Genomic DNA, 22,105 nt, shown 5'->3' with positions numbered 1-22,105 from the left:
TGTATTCCCCTCCCAAAAAGTGTTAAAGATGAGGGATTTTGATTAAATAGAATAACGTTCAGCATTTTCCAACTTCCTAAAATCCTAACATCCATAAGCCAATTGCAAATCGTACACATATTTACAGTAATTACGCTCTTAAGCATCTCATTCCTAAAAACCATTTGGGTGGAACAAATTGCAAAACTGTAATCGCAACTGAATGTATGCAATCTGTTTTGGATTAGGGCAGACAAGTTGCTTCATGTGTCCTAGTTCAGTGACAGAGTCCCAAAAGATCCATACAATGCCCTCGCTCGTTTACAGAACCCAATTTGCTTTCAGCTGCTGAGGGAAGGGGGTTGAAATATCTTTCCACAACACGGAGTAAGTTTTGGTCAGTTGTAGAGATACCCTGGAATGCTTCCTTCCACTTGTTTTCTGTTTCTGTAGGGAAGAAGTCCTTTCTTTCAGAGCTCCCATTTGTAAACATTAGGTCCTGTCATTGCCCTTTTGTTTTCTTACTGGGTTCTTGAACTTTAAACTTTAGTCATTCAGTAACTTCACCCAAGAGCTAAGCAGGCGAAATCCAGTTAACTGTTCCAAGGGAACCAAAATGGGAACTCACAACAACTGGACAATATGGTTTCTCTTCCTTGCATTCATTTTTCATCAGGCAGAATCAAAAGGTATGGTGTTTTGTCCACAACAGTGTTAATTTGCCATATATGAACATGGGAGTTGGGGGCTTTTAGACTTGTCATTTAATCTGTACCTTTGAGAATTACTCCCCTCCAAAACAGTCTTCTTCAGTTAATGTTTAGGTGAAAACTTAGTTGGTTTGACTCACATGGCAGATTCCGTGATTTATATAGATGCCGTTTATTTAGTAGTCAAATTTGATTTGGTTCACATTTTTAAAGCCAAATTGACCAAATTTGCACTTTCTGAAATAATAAGCATGTATATGTATATGTATATGTGAGCTCTCAGCAACAGAGTCTGCTTCATCAGATGCAACCAAAATTAGTGGTTTGGTCACATGGTCTGTGAAATACATTTCAAAGTTCTGGGACACTTTTGCCTGTGGCACTACCCACCACTAACACAACCTACTCAAAAGGGTGCCTGGAGAGGTTGAAGAAGTTCCCCCAGCTTGACTCTACAGAAAGCTATTCTGATCCCTCCATGCGTAGGAAGCGAAATGCACATGGAGAGAGATTGCGCCCAGTAGGTCTGTGGGCCAAATCTATTTGCTCCCCTCCACCTTTCCCCTCTTTTCAGTGTTTCTGTCGGCCGGGGATGCAAATCAAGTTGTTTCAAGGTCTAAGCGTGCCAGATTCATGTATTTCGAAGAGTTCCTCAAAGGTAATTTGGAAAGAGAATGCCTTGAAGAAAGGTGCACATATGAAGAGGCTAGAGAAGTATTTGAAGACACTGAGAAAACTGTATGTATTCTAAACTTTTCCTTTATGGGCGTATCAATCAAGCTGTAGTCCTGGCATTGAAATCCAATTCATGGCGCAATCATTAAGATTGCTGAACCAATGATAAGTTCTTAAGATGTAATCATTCTTGCACTATTTTTCACAACAACCCTGTGGGGTAGGTTAGGCTGAGTGGAGATTAGAAATCTGGTTTCCCAATTCCTAGTACGGCACTCTAACCACTGTACCACATTGGTTCTCACCCCTTACTTTTAAGGATCTTTTAAGCAGCCTTTCTGACCCCATTAACTTTTTCTGTCCAAAATCACACAGAGAAATCGTCAGAGAAATCAGGTGGTAATCCTATATTTGGTACAATATGTTGCTGGGGGTGGGGGAGAGAGAGAGAGAGAAATGGTCCACTGTTAAAAACAAGCAAACAAAAAAAACAAAACATTTTTTCCCCAGGACAAGTTTTGGAATGGCTACTTTGGTAAGTAGTTTTTCATATTTCATGATTTTTTTATTGGATATTATATTAAAAACTAAGGGATTTATTGGAGTTGCTCATTATACTAAAGGAAATCTGTTGATAATAGAGCATATGTTATGAGGCTAATATAGCACTTCCTTTTGCTCTTTTGTTTTGTGGCAGGGAAAAGACATAAATAACAAGTCCATTTAATTCCTCCAGCTCTCCTCCATTCTTGGACTTGCCTCATGAACTGGATGATCACAGAAGTAGGGTGTGAGCCAAATTATTGCAGAAAATTTGCCCTTGAAATAAGTGATGAGGCAAACCACTCCAGTTAGGCTTTGGTCCAATTAGTAATTTGGTCTAGAAAACCCAATTATTCTGTTTCAAACTTGGGAAGTGTTTAGATTTATTCCAAGTCCACTTATGAGCCAAATTGACTTATCTAGTACTTGGCACTCTGCTACAGCTGTGAAACAGATGCCAGAAGTGCGGGAAAATAGAGTTTGCACGTTTTTGCCGGGAAAGCTGAATGTCCCAGCATTCCTGGCACCTGGGCTGTAGCCACAGCTGCTTTCCAAGTGTCAGAAGGCCATAGCTCACTGGCAAATAATCTGCTTTGCATGCAGAAGGTCTCAGGTTCAATCTTTGGCATCTCCAGGTAGGAGATTTTCCCTGTACAGTACCCTGGTGAGCCGCTGCCAATCGGCATAGACAACTGAGGTGGACCATCAAAGCTGCTTCCTATGTTGCAAAGGGTATAAATTTCTGCCCTTCCCACTGCAGGAGCAGCAGCAAGGAAGCAGGCAGAAAAATTGGGTTCAGAAGCAGTTTGGATACAGATTAACTTGATGGTATAATGCCTTCCACCCACAGTGGCGCTGTGGGTTAAGCCACAGAGCCTAGGACTTGCTGATCAGAAGGTCGGCGATTCGAATCCCCGTGACGGGGTGAGCTCCCGTTGCTCAGTCCCTGCTCCTGCCAACCTAGCAGTTCGAAAGCACATCAAAGTGCAAGTAGATAAATAGGTACCGCTCCAGTGGGAAGGTAAACTGTGTTTCTGTATGCTGCTCTGGTTCACCGGAAGCGGCTTAGTCATGCTGGCCACATGACCCAGAAGCTGTACGCCAGCTCCCTCGGCCAATAAAGCGAGATGAGCGCCGCAATCCCGGAGTCGGACACAACTGGACCTAATGGTCAGGGGTCCCTTTACCTTTATAATGCCTTTCAAGAGTTGCCAAGATTCACATTCTGAAATCAGGACTACCGAAACTGGGCAACACCCCTTATTGAAATGTGGGTTTTTAGAGGGGAGGGAATGGGGTTCACAAAAACAATTTTGATGCAGCAGCAGAAGAGCAGCAGGAAATATTCTCACTATTCTATATGTACTTACTAATAATATTTCCTCTCTCCCACCGGCCCCAGAAGGTGCACCATGTTCCTCTAACCCCTGCCTGCATAATGGTGTATGCAAGGACAGCATCCGAAGCTACACATGTGATTGTAAAGATGGCTTTGAAGGAGCCAACTGTGCTTTTGGTAAATGGCAATGTTTTCTTTATAAAAAGGCATGTGCCACATCATTTCCTAGAATCTCTCTAAATATAACACTGGGCCACCAGACGGCGATGTGGAATCCCATTTTTCTCTACCTGTTTTCCCTGTTTAAATTTACAATGCTTTAACCTGAAACGCTTCTTTGGTGTGTCTAGATCCAGCTTATGTCAAGTAATATCTTTATTAATTACTCATTACTAATCTCTGTCTTCCAACAATAGCTAACTAGGCGCCATAGGAAAATTCACAGGGCGTTGTACACAATTGTCCCCCTTTCTGTCTGACAAGCAAGATATTACATATTTGATCCTTTTGCGGATGGAACCGAGATATAGGCAGATGCTTCTGCTTTAAAACAGATGGTGATGGGAGGTGATTTCTTTCTCTCTCTTTTTGGATGAAAAATTCTTTATTGAAATTCATTAATGTCATTACAGATTTAACTTTATATATACACATACTGTACAATATATATATATATATATATATATATATATATATATATATATTAGTTTAACTTAGAATGTTAATTTGACCTTATAATCTGACCTTAGATATCAGCTAAGCTAAAATCATATAATGGTACATAAAATAAAATAAAACAACAACAATCTGAAGTAAAATAAATATAGACTTCCCATCATTTCCCGATATAGTTGACATTCGTTATTTTGATGGGAGGTGATTTCCACCAATCGCCGCCTTCCTCCTACAGCTTCTCATGCCACCTCCATGCTGCTTGTGGGAGGATCTTAACAACCACATCTTGAACAGATTTTCAGGATGCATGGAGGGCTTCAGAGAGAATAAATTGATGAGTCACCTCTTCCCTCCAGCTTTCTAATAAGAATATCCCATGGGTGCAATTCTGAACCTAACTCGCCATTTCTGATCATAAAGGCAGTTGTTCTTTGGGTGAATGATGGATGTGTGAATTACTTTGTTTTTTGTTTTGTTTTAAATTTATTCCCAAGATAAATGGTAAACTCTTGACTTCCATAGTCAAGATTACAGCTTTAGTCTTTGCTGGAAAACATTGCTGCCAGGAATTAATGGATGCTGCAAGTGTCACAAAAAAATAGGGACTAGTGGTCAAGCCTGTAGATGCTGGAAAAATAATTGAGCATCAAAGAACAAATAAATAAATATTAGAGAAAGGGAGCCCATGTTAATTTTCACAAGATAATTTCAGCTGATTGTTAATTTGGGGTGAGATCTGCTATACCGTAGTATAAGCTGGCATCTGCTTACGCAACATGACCTCTCCTTCACTTCTCCTTCCTGAAGTCCCCCAAAACTGCTTTGAAGTTTTGAAGAAGCCCTTAGATTAGATTTTGCGAGGTACACCAGAGTCTAGAGCAGAGAGAAATGAAACCAGAAGTCCTGTTGTGCAAGGATATTTCCTCTGCATAAGTGAGTGGACATCACTGGACATTGTCCTTTGTTTAAATGCTTGTTCTATGGTTTTAAATGTGTCCCCCCCCCCCGTAGCTAAAAATGAGTGCCGCCATGAAATAAACGAGGGCTGCCAGCACTTCTGCTATCCAGAACTGACGTCGTACCGCTGTTCGTGCGCAAAAGCCTATGAACTTGGGCAAGATGCTAAATCATGCCTTCCCCAAGGTAAGTCTAGAAAATGGAAAAGAAAATAATTATTTTAGGAGGCAACAATACAGGCCAATGTACCATAGTAGTTAAGAAAATGAACTGTGATTCAAGTCATCGCATCAGTCATGAAATCCAGTGGCTGCTCTTGGCAAGCCTCTGGCTGCCTCATTCTTCCCCTTCTGTAAAATGGGGATAGCTGCCTCTCTTAGTGGGTTGCTAAGAATTGCAGGGATTTCCCCCACCCCCGAAAGCCCTTATGTACATTTGGTGATCACACAGGGTCCCCGGATATTTCACCGTCTATTGATCCCTGTGCCACCACTTTATTTCTCGCTGCCACCACCCAGGCCCTACCTGGTACAATACTGAGTCCAGTCAGGGTTAAATTGGAACATAAACTTCTGTTTATTTATTGCACTTTAACAAGCGTGTGGTTTCATAAACGGTATCTGTCCATTACAATCATGGGTTGCCTATTCAGACCTATAATTTCTGCTACCTGCTCTCACTCACTAAACCACCTCTCAGATATTTACTTGTCTTCCTAGCTCCTAACTGTTCCTGACTCAGCTTATTTCGCTACACTAACTCAACCTACCCACAGACTCTATCCCAATTCAGTCCCACTCCAACCAACCACCCAACTGCCAAGAAACTCCTCCCTTCGCCCCTCCCAGAGCTGGTTTTATTTCTCCATATTTTTACCTACCATTGTTAGATCAGTGTGCATGCGGCAGACATAAAGACCACTTACCAGTGCAGCTGGATACAACCGAAACAACCCAGAGAGGATTCCCTTGGCAGGTATGTGAAATGTTGAACACAGCCTTTATCTAGACTTGCTGTAAATATGTGCCTAACCAGTGCTTAGCAGGTCTGCTCCCATTTTCCTTGCTCAGACCACAGCTTGCTCTCTTCCCTCCTCTCAAGTGCCCCTCTAAACTTTTGCCCAATTTGCAGTGCACTCAACATGCCTTTGACTGGTTGTGGTTACACCAGAAATGAGCTTTTCTTCTGTAATGGTGTGTTCCCTGACGCTGTGCTCTGAGCAGCAATGGGGTGCAGAAGAACAACGTACCCTGCCCTATGGACTTAAAATTACTAAATTAAAGCCATGTACTGTCTTCCGTGCTCTCAAGGTCCTGCTCTTAAACTCAGAAGGAGAATGGTTCTGTGGTGGTGTTCTACTGAAAACTAACTTTGTCCTGACTACAGCTGAATGTGCACGGCTGACTCCCGTCATCGCTGTGATTGGTAGGTAGCCAAATGACCCTTTTGTCAGTTTGCATTTCTTAGTACAGAAAGTCTTGATCTTAGGTGTAGAGATCTTTCCTATTCTACTTAATTCAAGAGGGTTCTGGAAGCTTCTCTATGTGAAATAAACAAGCAGAAGGTTCATGGTGTTTGGGTTATTCATTCAGAAAAGCTGAGTACAGCTGGTTTAAACTGGTCCTGTTATCTCTTTCTGTCAAGGTCATGCTGACTATAATAATAGGCCAGATGGAGCCTAGGTTTCACACTTTCTCTATCTTTTCCTTCTGGTGTGGTGTTCTGTACAATAGTATGCTTTGTGTTAAGTCTTAGACTTATTGCAAGTTATTGTAAGTTTGAGTTAAGTCTGCTGCAACTGGATATCTTATAGACAGTGCCAATCCTGAATGTACTGGATTTGTGACCATTATGCTCATTTGCCTTCAGTAGCAGTAAAGCTCTGCTGAATGAAATGCCTCTGTTCTATTTTTGGGGAATCCTGCAAGCTGTTTAATTTTTTACTCTGCTAACTATACATTGGAATCTACTCTGGATCAATACTGAGTAGAATTTCAATGACATCTTTATCTCCGTTTTGAAAGCTCACAGCCATCTCAGGCATGTCTCCTCTTTGCAATGCAAAAACGCATGAAGGTACCTTTTGTGCACTTCCCGTACATTTCACACTGGGGGTTGTGCAGGAACTATTATTAACAAGACTGCAACCACTTTGGTTCAGGCAATTGGTGTAGATAACCAAGAAAAGATTACATTTCACCATTGCATTCCAAGATAAGCAGGCGACTGTGACACATACCCAACCTTACCAAATCCGTATTAAGAGTTGTAAGAATTCTAGAGAACTTTCCTAGCTTTGCAAAGTCAACCCACTCAGGATTTGACCTGGGCAAGAGTAAATGACCTTTTCAACAACAGTATGGGACGCAGGTGGCACTGTGGGTTAAACCACAGAGCCTAGGACTTGCCGATCAGAAGGTCGGCGGTTCGAATCCCCGCGACGGGGTGAGCTCCTGTTGCTCGGTTCCTGCTCCTGCCAACCTAGCAGTTTGAGAGCACATCAAAGTGGAAGTAGATAAATAGGTACCGCTCTGGCAGGAAGGTAAATGGCATTTCTGTGCGCTGCTCTGGTTCGCCAGAAGCGGCTTAGTCACGCTGGCCACATGACCCGGAAGCTGTACGCCGGCTCCCTCAGCCAGTAAGGCGAGATGAGCGCCACAACCCCAGAGTTGGCCACGACTGGACCTAATGGTTAGGGGTTCCTTTACCTTTACCTTTAAGGTTGTAGCATTCTGTGGTGTCTCTTCTTTCTGCCCCTATAAAAATTGGGGTGAAAAGACGGTAAACATAGACATGAATTCCTGCAAGTTCCATATCAAGTGTTTGCTCTTCTCACCAAAAAAGGATTTGCTGACAGTCCAGATGCGTTTGGAAACTAACAGTATCGCCTGAGTATAGCGCGTTAAGTCCTATTGAGAAATGGCTATGTGCTTATTCCAATTCAAGGCACTATTGCTATAACAACTGTTTGCCAATGTGAGCCTATTCCAAGCAAATGCTATTGCAACAACTAACGGGTACATCGTTATTTGCACAGGAATCAACAGGCTGCAAAGAGTTAGGCAAGAAATACCTGTGAAACAGATAAATATACACATCCGCTATGATAGCGACACCGGTGAGAACAACCTGGCTTTGCTCGAACTCGAACAGCACATTGGCTGCAGCAGCCACCACCTGCCCATATGCATCCCAGAAAGGGATTTTGCGGAGCACGTATTGATTTCAGAACGGGAGGCTACTCTCAGTGGCTGGAAAGCCGATGGAAATAACTCCACGGGTTCAACGGCGGAGCTGTCGGTTTCGTACCTCAACGGAGACGAATGCAAGCAAATCCTCAACAGGACACTGATAACAAGGGAATTCTGTGGCTATAGCCGCGAAGTATCGGGAAAACTACTGGCTGGAGGTAGCTTTAGCGCTGTTGACTATAAAGGCACTTGGTTTCTGACAGGTGTTTTAGAACCATGGGCAACAGAAGCAACTAAGTGGGAAACACTTATATTCACTAAGACGACACGATACATGATGTGGTTTAAGCAAAAAATGGACTAATTGAAAGCAAGGGCAGAGGAATATGTGGAATGGCAAGGCCCGGGCATTTGTATGTATTTGTGTAGAAGTCAGTTGTAAAAATTACGTGTACTTAACTGTTGACAGTAAAACTTTTTGCCCTGACCTACGCATTTTAACAGAACACATTACTAACATCATTTAAAAAATAATAATAATGTAGCTTTATTTACACAGTACTAGCTGGTCCTGAGATATTGCAACTGGTTGGTGCCTTTTGATTTTCATAGCTACAATTGCATGAGTTTTAGCAAGCAGGGGTGCGCCTGTATGACAGGATTTCAGACAACACTTTAAGACATTGTCCTACATGCAATCTTGCAGGGGCAATGAAAGCCCATCTGCGTATAAATGTCACCTGCATAGATTGATAAAACCATGGTGTAAAATCTGACTATAAATTTATGCGAAAGACATTCCTCTTATTCACCGCTGTAGTCTCTTCAGTGGGAATTATCGCATTTATTTCTGTGACTCCTGGGATACACACTGCAGAAAGGAATCAGAATGCTTAACAAAATGGAGCTATGCAACTATTTAACAAAACCAGACAAACTATTATTCTTTGTAAATTCAATGTCTTTTTTTTTTGCAGTCAACTATTTCAAAAGATGCTAAACGGAAGTCGCACACTGTGCATGAGGAAAGCAAACAAGCTACACCAAAGCATTTTAAAAACGTCCAATTAAATAAATAAGTTTCAATCCTCTCAGAAAAAAATGAGGATTTTCTAGCCCTTCTCTGTTGTTTGAACACACACATACCACAAGATAAATGTTTACTGTTATTCAGTATTTATAGTCAACCAATATCAGGTACAAATGGCTGCGAAACACATTTTCATCTGTTCCAGCTACGGTAACATTTAACCAAAGGGTGTCAAAAGAAGACACAACTTTACAAAAACAATTTTAAAAAAAAGTTTTCTACAAGGCTTGGATCCAGCACAGTTCCACAAGGCAGCCTCGCCAGATCCTCCCGTTTTCCCTAGCCTGCTGCAGCCTCTGCCTGCCTGCTGTTTGAAAAGTTCCTATGACAGTGCAGAGTGGGTTTGGGTTGGAGGAATAAGCAGGAAATCCCCATTTCATTCTAGCAGCCTCTTAAATACTCATGAGTACTCCCAACAGATTTGGTCTAAATTCATGGCCAGTTCCATCCTGCTCCAATAGCAGCCAGCGTTGATGGACAGCACGTCTCCATTTAGGTCACAACACATTCAACAGACCGTAGACAGTGGAGGAAACGGGTTTTGCTTGCTGACAACAAGCTTTTGGTGCTGGTGCGATATATAGCCTTTGATGTGACCCTGGAACAGGAAAATGAATATTAGCATTGCAAAGGTGAAACCCTTTATAGACTTTTGCTGGAATGAGATATGTATTCAATAAAGTACACAGGGCTTCCAAACAATATCATCACGTTATAAAAGCAATAGTTTTTCATTTGCTACTTAAATGGGACGCTGTGTAGTTAATAGTGGATGAAAAGCCAGAAAAATGGCAAACCTTTTTCATTTTTTACAGAAAAGAAATTGAGCAATGTGAGAGGCCTGCACAGGATAATAGACATCCTTTTGTACACGTATTGTGGTAGTGCATAAAACCACTGCTAAGAAAATGCCCCTTGCATAATACTTTAATAGTAGATTTATAAACTATTTGCCCTGAATATACACAAGTCTATGTATAGTTGTTGCATGCCACCATATATGCAAATAACTTGCCAGTGTTCATTAATGAATTGAGAGTTGGTTTTATATAGGCCTGGTACGACAACAACATGTTTGTGCAGAATGGTTTCATTTGTTCATGATGAATGAAAAACCACGATGCTCACCATATATATGAGGTTAGCTAGAATGCACTGGACTTCATCCGTATCCACATCATTAACTTTCATGAATTTCAGGGCAACCAGAAAGGCATCTAAAGACAGCTGGTGAGTTTTGAGTAACAAATACCTGAAAGAAGAACAAGTACACCTCAGTTACTGTAGCAAACCTAGATGGGAGTCCCACCATCTCTATCCTGTAAGTACCAATTCATATTTCTGTAAATGGGGGAGTACAAAATACTTTCTCTATCTGGGGAAACCATATTTGAGCCCCACCTAAAGGCCAGGCCATGCTAATCCAACCAATTTTTTCTTCCTCAGCAGAGAGTCAAAGCTGGGTGCGACCTGTTATAATACATGGACAAAGATTTAAGGGGGAAATAAACCTCACTTAGTCACTAAAATCTCAAGCTTAGCTGCATCCATTCCATCCTCCTTTATTTTTGAGGTGGGACAGAAACCTAAGGCTGTACTGCAAGCACAGGGTTAGGGGGCAAAATAATCTAGTTATGCCAGTTGTTCCTGAATCTGTCAACTTCTTTACCTTTTAAAAAAGGAAAGAAAACAAAGTTAACACAATGTAATTCACTTTTATTTCTTGCCCCTAACTTGATTTCTACAAGCTTTGTTCATATTCAGTGAAATGTTCCTAGAAATTTTTCCAAGGTAACTAGCATCATGGCTACCTAAAGGGAGAGTCGCCTAACAAAACGAACAAACAAACATGGCGGCCTGGCTGAATCTTCGTATGCCAGCAGGACCAGGGGCAGAGTCAAGAGAAAGGGGTCAGAGTCAGTCTTTCCCCCATCCTGGACGGTGTTCCCTTTTCAGGTAAAACTTCCCAGGTCTATAAACCAAATCTTAACAGGGAGATCTCAAACCAGTAAATGGATGTGAAATCCAATAATGGCTATTACATTAACAACTGCTTCCAGGAATATCTGGCACAGGTGCAAATCTAGGCCTACAAACAGGAAAATACATTTTTAATCAGCACTCTTACAGTTAGGAAGAAGAGAAGAAGAAGAGTTTGGATTTGATATCCTGCTTTATCACTACCCGAAGGGGTCTCAAAGCGGCTAACGTTCTCCTTTCCCCCTTCCTCCCCCACAACAAACACTCTGTGAGGTGAGTGGGGCTGAGAGACTTCAGAGAAGTGTGACTAACCCAAGGTCACCCAGCAGCTGCATGTGGAGGAGCGGAGACGCGAACCCGGTTCACCAGATTACAAGTCTACCGCTCTTAACCACTACACCACACTGGCTCTCTAATTATTAGGCCCTAGGTGTGAAAGGAACCAATTGCTCTGAAGGAAAAACTTCAGCTTGTTTATTTCCGCCATTCAAAATGTCACAGGACTCTGTTAATGAAAATGGCAAGAGGTAACATGATTCAAGCCAAGATGGCTTTTCCCTATATTTAACACCAGAAATTATTATAATAACTCTAAGTACATATTCATCGCAGACTGCCTTTTCAGACAACACGAGTGATACTCTTCTTACACTTTCTTGAAGAGATTCCTGTAGGTGATGATTTTCAGCTTCTCGAGAATAAGGAAGATACCACAGCGAATGAAGAATGTCTCATGTTTCGCCAGAGCCTCGTTCAATAAAAGAAGGTTCCCTTCACTAGAGGAATTTAAGATTAAGAAGCGTTTTGAAAAGGCTTGTTTTAAGGCAGACACATACAGCATGTCCTTCCTACATATGGTACATAGACATAGGGAAGGAGGTGGCTGGGCAGGGAAAAGGAGAACTGTTCCTTCTGGACACAGTAGTTTTCTATGCAGTAGGGAAGGTTTTAGGGGAGAGGGAAGGAAGCTGAAGCCCTGTTGTGAATGTGGAAATCAGCTCATAAAAGGTCAGATTCTGTCAAAGAAATGAAACTTACCTCACAGCCTTTGTAACTTCAGCAAACTGCATGAGGTCATATTTTTTTAAAAGCTGGATCATTGGCATGTGGCCCTGAAATCAAAGCACAGTCTGAAGTTGATTTGACAGCTTTAGGACAGCCTGCTCTTGAAGAATTCCAGGCCTCTGTTCTGGAATGGTTCTCAGCAGTTCTAACTGAGCCATTCTGCAATTTTCGCCAAGCATAAACTACCAGGCACTGAATACACCTCTTGGTTTTGCTGTGAACTAGGAACAACGCGGGTGGCGCTGTGGGTTAAACCACAGAGCCTAGGACTTGCCGATCAGAAGGTTGGCGATTCAAATCCCCGTGACTGAGTTCCCGTTGCTTGGTCCCTGCTCCTGCCAACCTAGCAGTTTGAAAGCACGTCAAAGTGCAAGTAGATAAATAGGTACCACTCCAGCGGGAAGGTAAACGGCGTTTCCATGTGCTGCACTGGTTTGCCAGAAGCGGCTTAGTCATGCTGGCCACGTGACCCGGAAGCTGTACGCCGGCTCCCTCAGCCAATAAAGCGAGATGAGCGCCGCAACCCCAGAGTTGGCCACGACTGGACCTAATGGTCAGGGGTCCCTTTACCTTTACCTTTACCTTAGGAACTTTAAACACTGATTTGTTATCAAGCATGTGGTGGGATTTCTCCATGGGTGGTGACGGCACATGTTCAGCTTGAGAGGTTACATGTTGTGCAGGTTCACCCTAGCCTATACTTGTCTGAGCAGCCTGGTAAACACAGATCGTAGTTACAAAGCGCTGGAGTATGCCAAAAGGTTTTTGTTATGTTCAGATGCCACTCACCAGTAACATTTTCACAGGCAGCAAATAAATTAAAATCATCCTTTTGTTTTTCTGGCTGGAGCGGTGGCAGTGCTCAAAGGCAAAAGATAGATACTCTTCGGCTGAAAACACAGAAAGAAGGTTAATGCCATGGCTGAAACAGATATCCCATATTTACCAATGGTAAGGAAACACTTTTTAGAATAATGGCGTCAAAGCTACCTGGAAAAGGTTCACGGCTTTTTGTCCTTTATATTACAGTTTTGCAAGTATTCACACTGAAATAAAACCAGTCTCCGCCATTCCTTCCCCCACCCAAAAAAAGTATTTATCATCATATTTGAGTGATGCTTGTATATAGTCAAGTTTAATAGCATTTATTTCCACACTCACTGTTAGCTCTGTGGTATCAGCTTTCCTGAAGGGTAATTATAATAATTTATTATTTATACCCCGCCCATCTGGCTGGGTTTCCCCAGCCACTCTGGGTGGCTTCCAACGGAACACTAAAATACAATAAGCTAATTAAACATTAAAAGCTTCCCTAAACAGGGCTGCCTTCAGATGTCTTCTACAATAAGCTTTTGCCTTCCAATGTTTGCCAGAAACCCAAGTGTTTGAGAAAGCAAAAGACTCTGATACACTGTTTTTGTTTTTTTAAGTATGCGACCTAAGTTGAATGAGAGCCATTTCACTTATTTTCAGGTCATTTTACTCCCCCGCCCCAACAGATATAACTGAGGCTGGCTTAATGTGAAGCCAAACTATCTCTCTTTTTTCCTCCTACTTTGAACACTGAAAGTAGTATATCAATAAAACTAGAGAAAGAAAAATATATATTTAAAATGCTTACAATATTAATGCAACTCCACCCACTTTAGTTTCAGGTAGACATTACCACAGAACTAGATTTAGGACATGAGCAGTGCTTTCCCCCTTCCTTGGCTCTCTCCTGGACAATCCCCTTTTCTTCTTTCAGCTTCAGGGCTAACTATGGGCAGTGTTACATTGACACAAACCACAGTTAGTGCAAACCCATTTCTAACCATGGCTGCCATTAACTATGGTTAATGAAACCATGTGGTTCAGATGTAATACTAGGCATAATTTCATCTGAAACTGAAAGGTTGGTGAGGGGGATTATGTCAGTTTGCATTTCTTAGTGCAGAACGTATTGATCTGATGTGTAGAGATCTTTCCTATTCTACTTAAGTCAAGAAGGTTCTGGAAGCTTCTCTGCGTGAAATAAACAAGCAGAAGGTTCATGGTGTTTGGGTTATTCCTTCAGAGAAGCTGATTACAGCTGGTTTAAACTGGTTCTGTTATCTCTTTCTGTCAAGGTCATGCTGACTATAATATTGAGGCCAGATGGAGCCTGGGTTTCATTCTCTCTCTATCTCTTTTCCTTCTGGTGTGGTGTTCTATATCTAGTGTTAAGATTTAGTCAAACTATAAGTTACTGCAAGTTTAAGTCTGCTGCAACTGGATTTCTTATAGACAGTGCCAATCCTGAATGTACTGGATTTGTGACCATTATGCTCATTTGCCTTCAGTAGCAGTAAAGCTCTGCTGGATTAAATGCCTCTGTGGTCTTTTTGTGGGGGATCCTGCAACGTGTTTAAGTTGTTACTCTGCTAACTATACATTGGAATCTACTCTGGATCAATACTGAGTAGAATTCAAATGACAGATTATAGATAGGAAAGATTCTTGAGCCCCCCACAACACTCTTAAATGGGCAGCAGTGTATCTGCAGAGAGATTGAGCTAACAAGGCTAACTAACCCACTCCTAGAACTTGTGGCTTGAAGATAGTTTGTACCTTCACCTTAAGCACTATTGCACCAGTGCAACGCATCACATCACATCACAATGGCATTACAGATAGATGCACCAACACAAACTGCTTAAAACTGCACAAAACCACATCAATCCGCATAACACTTTTGGCAAGAAACAAATAAACCAATACAGTACCTTGTTTAAAGTCACTGTCAAACATAGCTTTCCGTCCAACATAGTATCTGTATGTAACCCTCTGTGCCATACTGTATTCATCCTTAAGATTTGAGCTATCGATTGCTCTTATCAGCGGCTTGCATAGATGAAGCTTGTTGATCTGCAAACAAGCCTGACGTTAGCAGAGGGAAATCAACACAAAACGGCAGGATTGCTTTAGGAGTTTGGTTCAAGGTCGTACCTTAAAATAAATCTTGAACAGCTGATTCACCAGAAACAACATGCCCCACTTCTTGGAATCCTCAATGCCAGCTCGACTATAAAAAACATTAAAAATGCATCAGGATCAGATTGTATTTTAAAAGGCAGGATTTTTTAAAATACAAAGAAAATCCTCTAAGCCTCTGATCCACTTTTTTGCAAACCGACAAAAACAACAGAACCTAACCAAGCTGCCACCTATATACATATACACACATACAGGCTACTCCTTTTTTTAATAATAATATTTTATTACGATTTTCACAAAAAGAAAAAAAGAAAAGAGAAAAATACAAAGATAAAAAACAATTAAAAACAGTTCAATCTTTCATGACATATCTTGCATTTGCTTGTTTCTCGGACCTCCCCACACCTCCCCTCTTTGTATTCCAGTTCAAATTATTTGTTCAGCAAATCCTTTCCCTCTTTACCTTTATCCTTATCTTTATCTTAATATATTATAGCTTTAACTTTTCACCTGTTAACATTCCATTTTTGCATATTCTTTCATAACGTTATTGCTAAAAACCCCTTAACCTCAATCCAACATCATTCTAACATTCATTAATTTTGCAAATAGTCTTTAAATTTATTCCAATCTTCTTCCACCAGCTCTTCCCCCTGGTCTCGGATTCTGACGGTCATTTCCGCCAATTCCATATAGTCAATCACCTTCATCTGCCACACATACAGGCTACTCCTGGTCCAATTTAAACAGCGCATTCACTTACGTGTCGCTGGCACATACTCGAAAACAGCTCATAAGGAGTTCTGCTGCTTTTTCCAACATGTCGCCAACTTTGCCTTTGCCTTTCTTTGCCAGCTGCTGGTCAGCCTATCGTGACACAAAACAACCGAGAGTCAGTGTCATACTCCTACTGGCAGGCCTTTGTCTTTTCCTAACAGTAACCAAGACGAAGTGTAGAATTCAAACATGCATTTGAAAAGGATGAATCAACCCCCCCCCCCCGCAATCCTGCCTGTTGCAAACACACAGCTGCACAATCAAGGTTCTACCCATTTTCCTCTGAGAAGAACATCTTCAACATGTCCTTAAACACACCGTAGGCCAGTTCTCTCCTCCCAACCCCACGACCAGCAAAATTAGATTGTCTGCAGTCAGAACAACTGCTCTGTAGGAAACGCTTGCTTTGTAGAAGCAATGCATGCCCTGCTTACACTGCAAACAAGACCCCAAGAACAATTTCTTTAACCAAATTTATATATTGCTTGACCTCAAAGCATTATGCAGATCAAGCGCTCCCAAGGCAAGGCAAGTCTCAGGGTGAGCACAGAAAAACCCCACGGTTTTCCCCAGATCAGATAAGCCTTCATCACCACGCCCAGCAACCTCGTTAGCACCCAGTAACTTAGTCACTAGGGACGCAGGTGGTGCTGTGGGTTAAACCAGAGCCTCGGATTTGCTGATCAGGTTGGCGGTTCGAATCCCAGCGATGGGGTGAGCTCCCGTTACTCCCTGCTCCTGCCAACCTAGCAGTTCGAAAGCACGTCAAAGTGCAAGTAGATAAATAGGTACCGCTCCAGCGGGAAGGTAAACGGCGTTTCCGTGCACTGCTCTGGTTTGCCACAAGTGGCTTAGTCATGCTGGCCACATGACCCGAAAGCTGTACACCGGCTCCCTCGGCCAATAAAGCGAGATGAGCACCGCAACCCCAGAGTTGGTCACGACTGGACCTAATAGTCAAAGGTCCCTTTACCTTTGTCACTAAAGATACTACTTACACTATTAGCAAAAATGCGAAGATCAAGGGCAACCGCATACATAATAGGCAAAGCCCTGGAAAAAATAAAATACAACATAACAATGCATACAACATATCCCAAGTCTAACAGCTTACGGGGCAGTTTTAAGTTTGCCTGCAAGCACATATATATAGCCTTCAGAGATCCCCCTTTCATGGTACTGTTTGATACCATCTCCCCTACACCACGCTCCATCTTTTTTCTTCACATTTGTCCTTTCAGTCCTTCTTGCTGGGGGCTGTGCATCCTTTGTTTTCATGATTTCTAATCATCTTAGTTGGCCCTATGCACAACTAATGATGAAACATTTAGAGATGGCTTTAAATGCAATGGCATTTTGACCATCAACAGAAGAAATGGCATTTGCCTCTAGGTGTAAAATCCATTCTATTTACCAACGGCATAGTTCTCATTAAACGTTTACCAGATACTTACCAGTTTTCTTCTTTGTGCGCTTGAAAGGCTCTCAGGAAAGATGTGCAAGGGTTACGGAAAATTAATACACTGTGATTTATATAATGATGTGTTATTAAAGCAAACACAGACAAGAATAATGGCAACAGCGACAGGCCAGCCTCATGGACCATGTATTTCAGTAATTCACTACAGGTGTTTACCAGAGGGTGGCTGCCAGCAGCCAGGTTGTCTGTATCCAGGCTGAAGCTACCACACCACCAGAAGCTGGCAAGTCACTCCATGCCACCAATATCACTTAGATATCTATAGCAAGGGATGGATATAACAGCACTACCAAACAACAAATGTGGTTTTTAAGGAGAAAAGCAATTCCATCCACAATGGGGTGGCAATTATGCAGATACCTCGAAGTTAGGTGCATCCTTCCCCAACTTGAAGCTCTTCAGATGTTGCTGGACTACAAATCCCATTAGTTGATGAGAGTAATGGGAGTTGTAGCCCACCAACATCTGGATAAAACCAGGCTGGTGGGGAATATTGTTCATCCAGCCAGCAGCACAAATGTCCCATTTGTCCAGTTATCTAACGAAAGCCCAGCATCTCTCCATATCCTTCAGTTCAACATTATCTTCTCCCGGGAATGCAGCCAGCAGCCCATATTGTCCTCACACAGACTTGTTTATTCCTTAGGCCATGCTGAAGGTTCTGAACTCAGAATTCCACAGCAGACTTTTAATGGAGTCAATCATAAAGGATATTGTACTATAACTGTCTGGCACTTGTAAGCTTCTACAAAATCGTGGTTGGCAACTGCGTAAGTACATCTATCAAGAGGAGAGACAAAGATTAAGATTAAGACAAACATCTATCAAGAGGAGAGACAAAGATTAAGATTCATGAGACAATAGCAAAGCTTTACACTATTTTCTTTAGCTAGATTGGTAACTGCAATTCTTTGCATATTTGCTCAGCAAAAAAAAAACCCCCATATCTACCCAGAGTGCTTGCTTGCGAGTACGTCTGTTTCAGCACTGAAGTCTAAAAATGTGTATTTGGCAACAGGTAATACTTGTTATTTTCCTCTACACTAAAAAGATATTTGAGCTGAATATAAAAGGGTAACACATTTTATTTTTTACTTTCCAGCTTACAGACTGCAATCTTGTACAGACTGAATAAAGCAGGACTGATTTTCAAGTGAGCATACACATAACCTGGTTACACACTATACAGAGCACTGGGGCTCCTCTTACAGTTTTTCTGATTTTACTATCACTGCTTCCAATGCTTATGTCCATTTTGCACTGCGCTAAGTTCAATGGGATTTACTCCTAGGTAAAATATGCATAGAACTTGTAGCTTGAATCTTCAAGAACTCAAGCCATAACCCCCCCAAAAAGTTTTACCTTAAGTGGGCAGCAAACATTTCATCATAGGGTGGTTCCAACACTTGCTGACATTTTTCTTCTGGAGATGAAAGCTAATAATAAATTAAATGCAATGAGAAATGTGATACCTTGTTACATGCAAAATAATGTAACAAAAAGGGCTAGATTTAGGGGAAAGAAACCACCAGGGGAACAGGGCTTGTTGGACACTCTGCAATCAATTACTGACTCAACAGCATGAAAAAACAACAGCAACAGTTCTTCATTCATAAAGCTTGCAATATTGGCCCGTGTGGCCAATTGGCCTATTGTGCTAACATTTTAAAATTATCTGTGAGAAAATTTAGAATGTCAGTGCATATTCAATAAATGGTGTGCTTATGAGGGAAAGTGATCAGATCCACGCAAACACTTTTATTATACTATCTGACAAGAAAAAATTATGCATGTAAATCAAGTTCATAAAGTACAATAAAAGGCAATGTATTCAAGAGCTGAACATATGGGCAGGGCTGCTGAAGATTTTACTATTTGGTCTATGGCTTGCCTTGGTAATTAAGCTTTTATTTTTGTGGTTCTTATTTATATACAATGCTTAGAAAGATTCATTTTTAATTATCTTGCTTAAAATGTGGAACTGTTATTAGTAATGTTGGGGGTATTGTTTGGTACTGAATGGAGAATTTGCATTATACCAATTCCTTTTTGTTGGGATAAGTAAACCACATAGTTGAAATATGAAGCTGGTTATAAGTTAACTAACCAAAATAATGTAGCAGAATGCAATTATTTTACACTGGAAATGGTTACAGCAGAAATGACCTTTTCAGTACAAATACAGCAGAGCAGTTGAGTTCCCTTAATGTAAATGCTGAAGATTTTCATGCTTATACATGTTTACTCAGAATAAATGCCCACCATGTACAGTGGTGGCTCCATAGTGGCACTGTGGTCTAAACCACTGAGCCTCTTGGGCTTGCCGATTAGAAGGTGGATGGTTAGAATCTGTGCAACGGGTTGAGCTCCCATTGCCCTGTCCCAGCTCCTTCCAACCTAGCAGTTCAAAAGCATGCCAACACAAGTAGATAAACAGGTACTGCTGCAGCGGGAAGGTAAACGGCATTGCCGTGCGCTCTGGTTTCTGTCACGGTGTCCTGTTGTGCCAGAAGCGGTTTAGTCATGCTGGCCACATGACCCAGAAAACTGTCTGCGGACAAACGCCGGCTCCCTCGACCTGAAGCAAGATGAGTGCCGCAGCCCATAGTCAAGTTTGACATGGCTTAACTGTCCAGGGGTCCTTTACCTTTATCGTTTTACTCCATAGTAAACATGCTAGTCTTACTTGCAGATAAAGTGTATACAGGATGGCAACCCAAATCTCTTACCTGAAGTCTAGGATTTGCAACATGAGGATGTTTAAATGACACCAACTCTGCACAAAACAGTCCATCTCTGCTGTCAATAGATTCTAACACCTGTAATAGGAACACACACACAAAATATTATTCCCTAGCCATACCCACAGACACAGTAAGAAATATTCTCATTCCTTGTTTTGTCAATTGCCATTTTGGTGAAAAGGCTAGGGAGGAGAACCTGATATCCTCAAGATGTTGTTGGACTTCAGCTCTGGTTATCCCTGGCCAGCAGTCACGCTGCCAGCAATTGACAGTAATTTGAGTCAAACAACATCTGGAGAGTGACAATTTCCCTCATTCCGGGTGCAAGAGTGGGAATGTGCAAGGAAATGTGACATTCTTTCTTGTACTAATGCAGAGACCAGCCTCCTATATCTCCTGCAGCTAAAAGAACACCAGTGAGCAGTGGATGATTTTAGTGAGGCAAAGAAAGGTAAATATTTGAAGAGACTTTGTGCCCAGTCAATTAGTTACTTTCTAATAAGAGTTTTAATGGCTAGCTCAGTTGATTAGTGTGTGGTGCTGATAAGGCCAAGGTAGACATGTCTACTCAGAAGCAAGCACCACTGAGTTCAATGGCACTTATTTCCAAATAAGGATGTGTAAGATTCACCACAAAACTGTATCACTTACCTGTTGCAGATATTGATTTATACTGATATGTGCCATTGAAAGGGTGTTGCTCCAAAGCAAGTAAGCACCTTATACTGAAAACAAAACAAAAAGAACACTATGAATCATGATGACAAAATAGTTATTCTGTGGACCAGACTGGGGAAACTATCGTCAACCCTCCTCAAATGTTTGAAAGCTTGGGTAAAAAGGGGTGGGATAATGGATGTGACTATTGCCTTTGCACAGCAGGCTATGTTCCAGCTAAATTAAAAATCAGATGTTGTTATACACATAAGACTTCTAGATAGAAAGAAAGAAAGAGCAGAGAAACTGCAGAGAATATGATCCACCCCAGGATGTGATAATCTATCTGTCGTGGAAGCTAGAACCATAAAATTCCAAAAAGGAACTCTGCACATGCTCAGAAGTACATTCAGAAAGGAAGGTCTGGGGCACTTGAAAGGCTCAGACATTTATTACGAGAGAAGCTTTGCAAAGAAAAAGACCTTGCGGGTTTCAGGGATGGAGAGCGACGAGCTTTCTTGCCTGATCCCGACGTGCAGCGCCCCAGAACTCCTCCACGCTGCACACCGAGCACGCGCAGAACAACCACTCCATCGGACCCCCCGCGAGCCCCTTGTTGACGACCTACCGCCGAGTTTCAGCACACGCAACTCCTAGACGCGTCGCTTCGGCGGTTCGCGAGGAAGCCCAGCAGTGAAGAGTCGCACCGACAACGATGCGTTAGCTCAGAAAAAAAAAGAACTTCCTTTCCGCCGAGATCTTACCCCTTCGCGGATTGGCTATCGCCACCTCAAGGCTCCACCTACTCCCTCTGCTCACGTGACATGTTCGGCCATACAACCTGCGTCGCGGCTCCTCGCGAGGCCGGCAGAGGTGGATGGGCGGGGCCTCCGCTCGCCGTTCACTTCAGATTGAAGGGGCGGGGCCTCACCAAAGCCTCCTATTTAAATCGCAACCGGCGCAGGGTTCGTCTTAGGGGCGGGGAAGGATTTTATCCGATTTAAGGCGATATAGATGACAGGATCAGGGGTGCTAAATTCATCCCGTTCTGTTGTTCCATTTTTGTTGTTGCTGTTCCGCCCTACCTCCTAGGCGGAGGTATATATATATATATATAGGCGGAATATAATCTTTATATGTACAAAATCGCATGCCATCTCTTATACCTATTTATACAGTAGAATTGCAATTTGCAACAACCAGTGGCCCAGACTTTCGAGCAAACTATCCAACCCGTGTTCAGTCTGTGAGAGTCTCATGCAAACCTGCCTACAGTCCACATGTAATC

At 42.1% G+C, this 22,105-nt stretch overlaps 2 protein-coding genes across 5 annotated transcripts; one reads left to right on the top strand and one right to left on the bottom strand.

Moving 5' to 3' along the window:
• The first annotated feature begins 377 nt into the window (after positions 1-377).
• Positions 378-8,556, top strand: PROZ (protein Z, vitamin K dependent plasma glycoprotein). The gene is made up of 8 exons (XM_083437987.1): positions 378-668; positions 1,264-1,427; positions 1,875-1,899; positions 3,310-3,423; positions 4,933-5,064; positions 5,768-5,853; positions 6,189-6,303; positions 7,916-8,556. The coding sequence occupies exons 1-8, from the start codon at positions 596-598 to the stop codon at positions 8,431-8,433; spliced, it is 1,227 nt and encodes a 408-aa protein (XP_083294113.1). The 5' UTR covers positions 378-595; the 3' UTR covers positions 8,434-8,556.
• A 35-nt stretch (positions 8,557-8,591) lies between these two features.
• On the bottom strand, positions 8,592-21,622 carry PCID2 (PCI domain containing 2). Of its 4 annotated transcripts, none has more exons than XM_083437993.1 (15): positions 21,446-21,622; positions 20,812-20,885; positions 20,146-20,235; positions 18,779-18,852; positions 18,131-18,196; positions 17,391-17,432; positions 16,935-16,989; positions 15,923-16,026; positions 15,172-15,247; positions 14,949-15,090; positions 12,994-13,094; positions 12,178-12,251; positions 11,790-11,915; positions 10,288-10,411; positions 8,592-9,757 (listed from the first exon to the last, which is right to left on the bottom strand). In XM_083437993.1, exons 2-15 carry the CDS (start codon positions 20,845-20,847, stop codon positions 9,668-9,670), a joined length of 1,200 nt encoding a protein of 399 aa, XP_083294119.1. In that variant the 5' UTR covers positions 20,848-20,885; positions 21,446-21,622; the 3' UTR covers positions 8,592-9,667. The 4 variants fall into 4 exon arrangements, with proteins under 4 accessions (XP_083294119.1, XP_083294120.1, XP_083294121.1 ...); XM_083437994.1 differs by having other exon boundaries at positions 21,340-21,620; XM_083437995.1 differs by lacking the exon at positions 21,446-21,622 and adding an exon at positions 21,274-21,309.
• Between the last annotated feature and the right edge of the window lie 483 nt (positions 21,623-22,105).

The sequence above is a fragment of the Podarcis tiliguerta genome (genome assembly GCF_965153285.1).
Source record: "Podarcis tiliguerta genome assembly, chromosome: 4".
Taxonomy (NCBI): Eukaryota; Metazoa; Chordata; class Lepidosauria; order Squamata; family Lacertidae; genus Podarcis; species Podarcis tiliguerta.
Note: the sequence above shows the minus strand (reverse complement) of the source record. Positions and strands in the feature narration are given on the sequence as shown.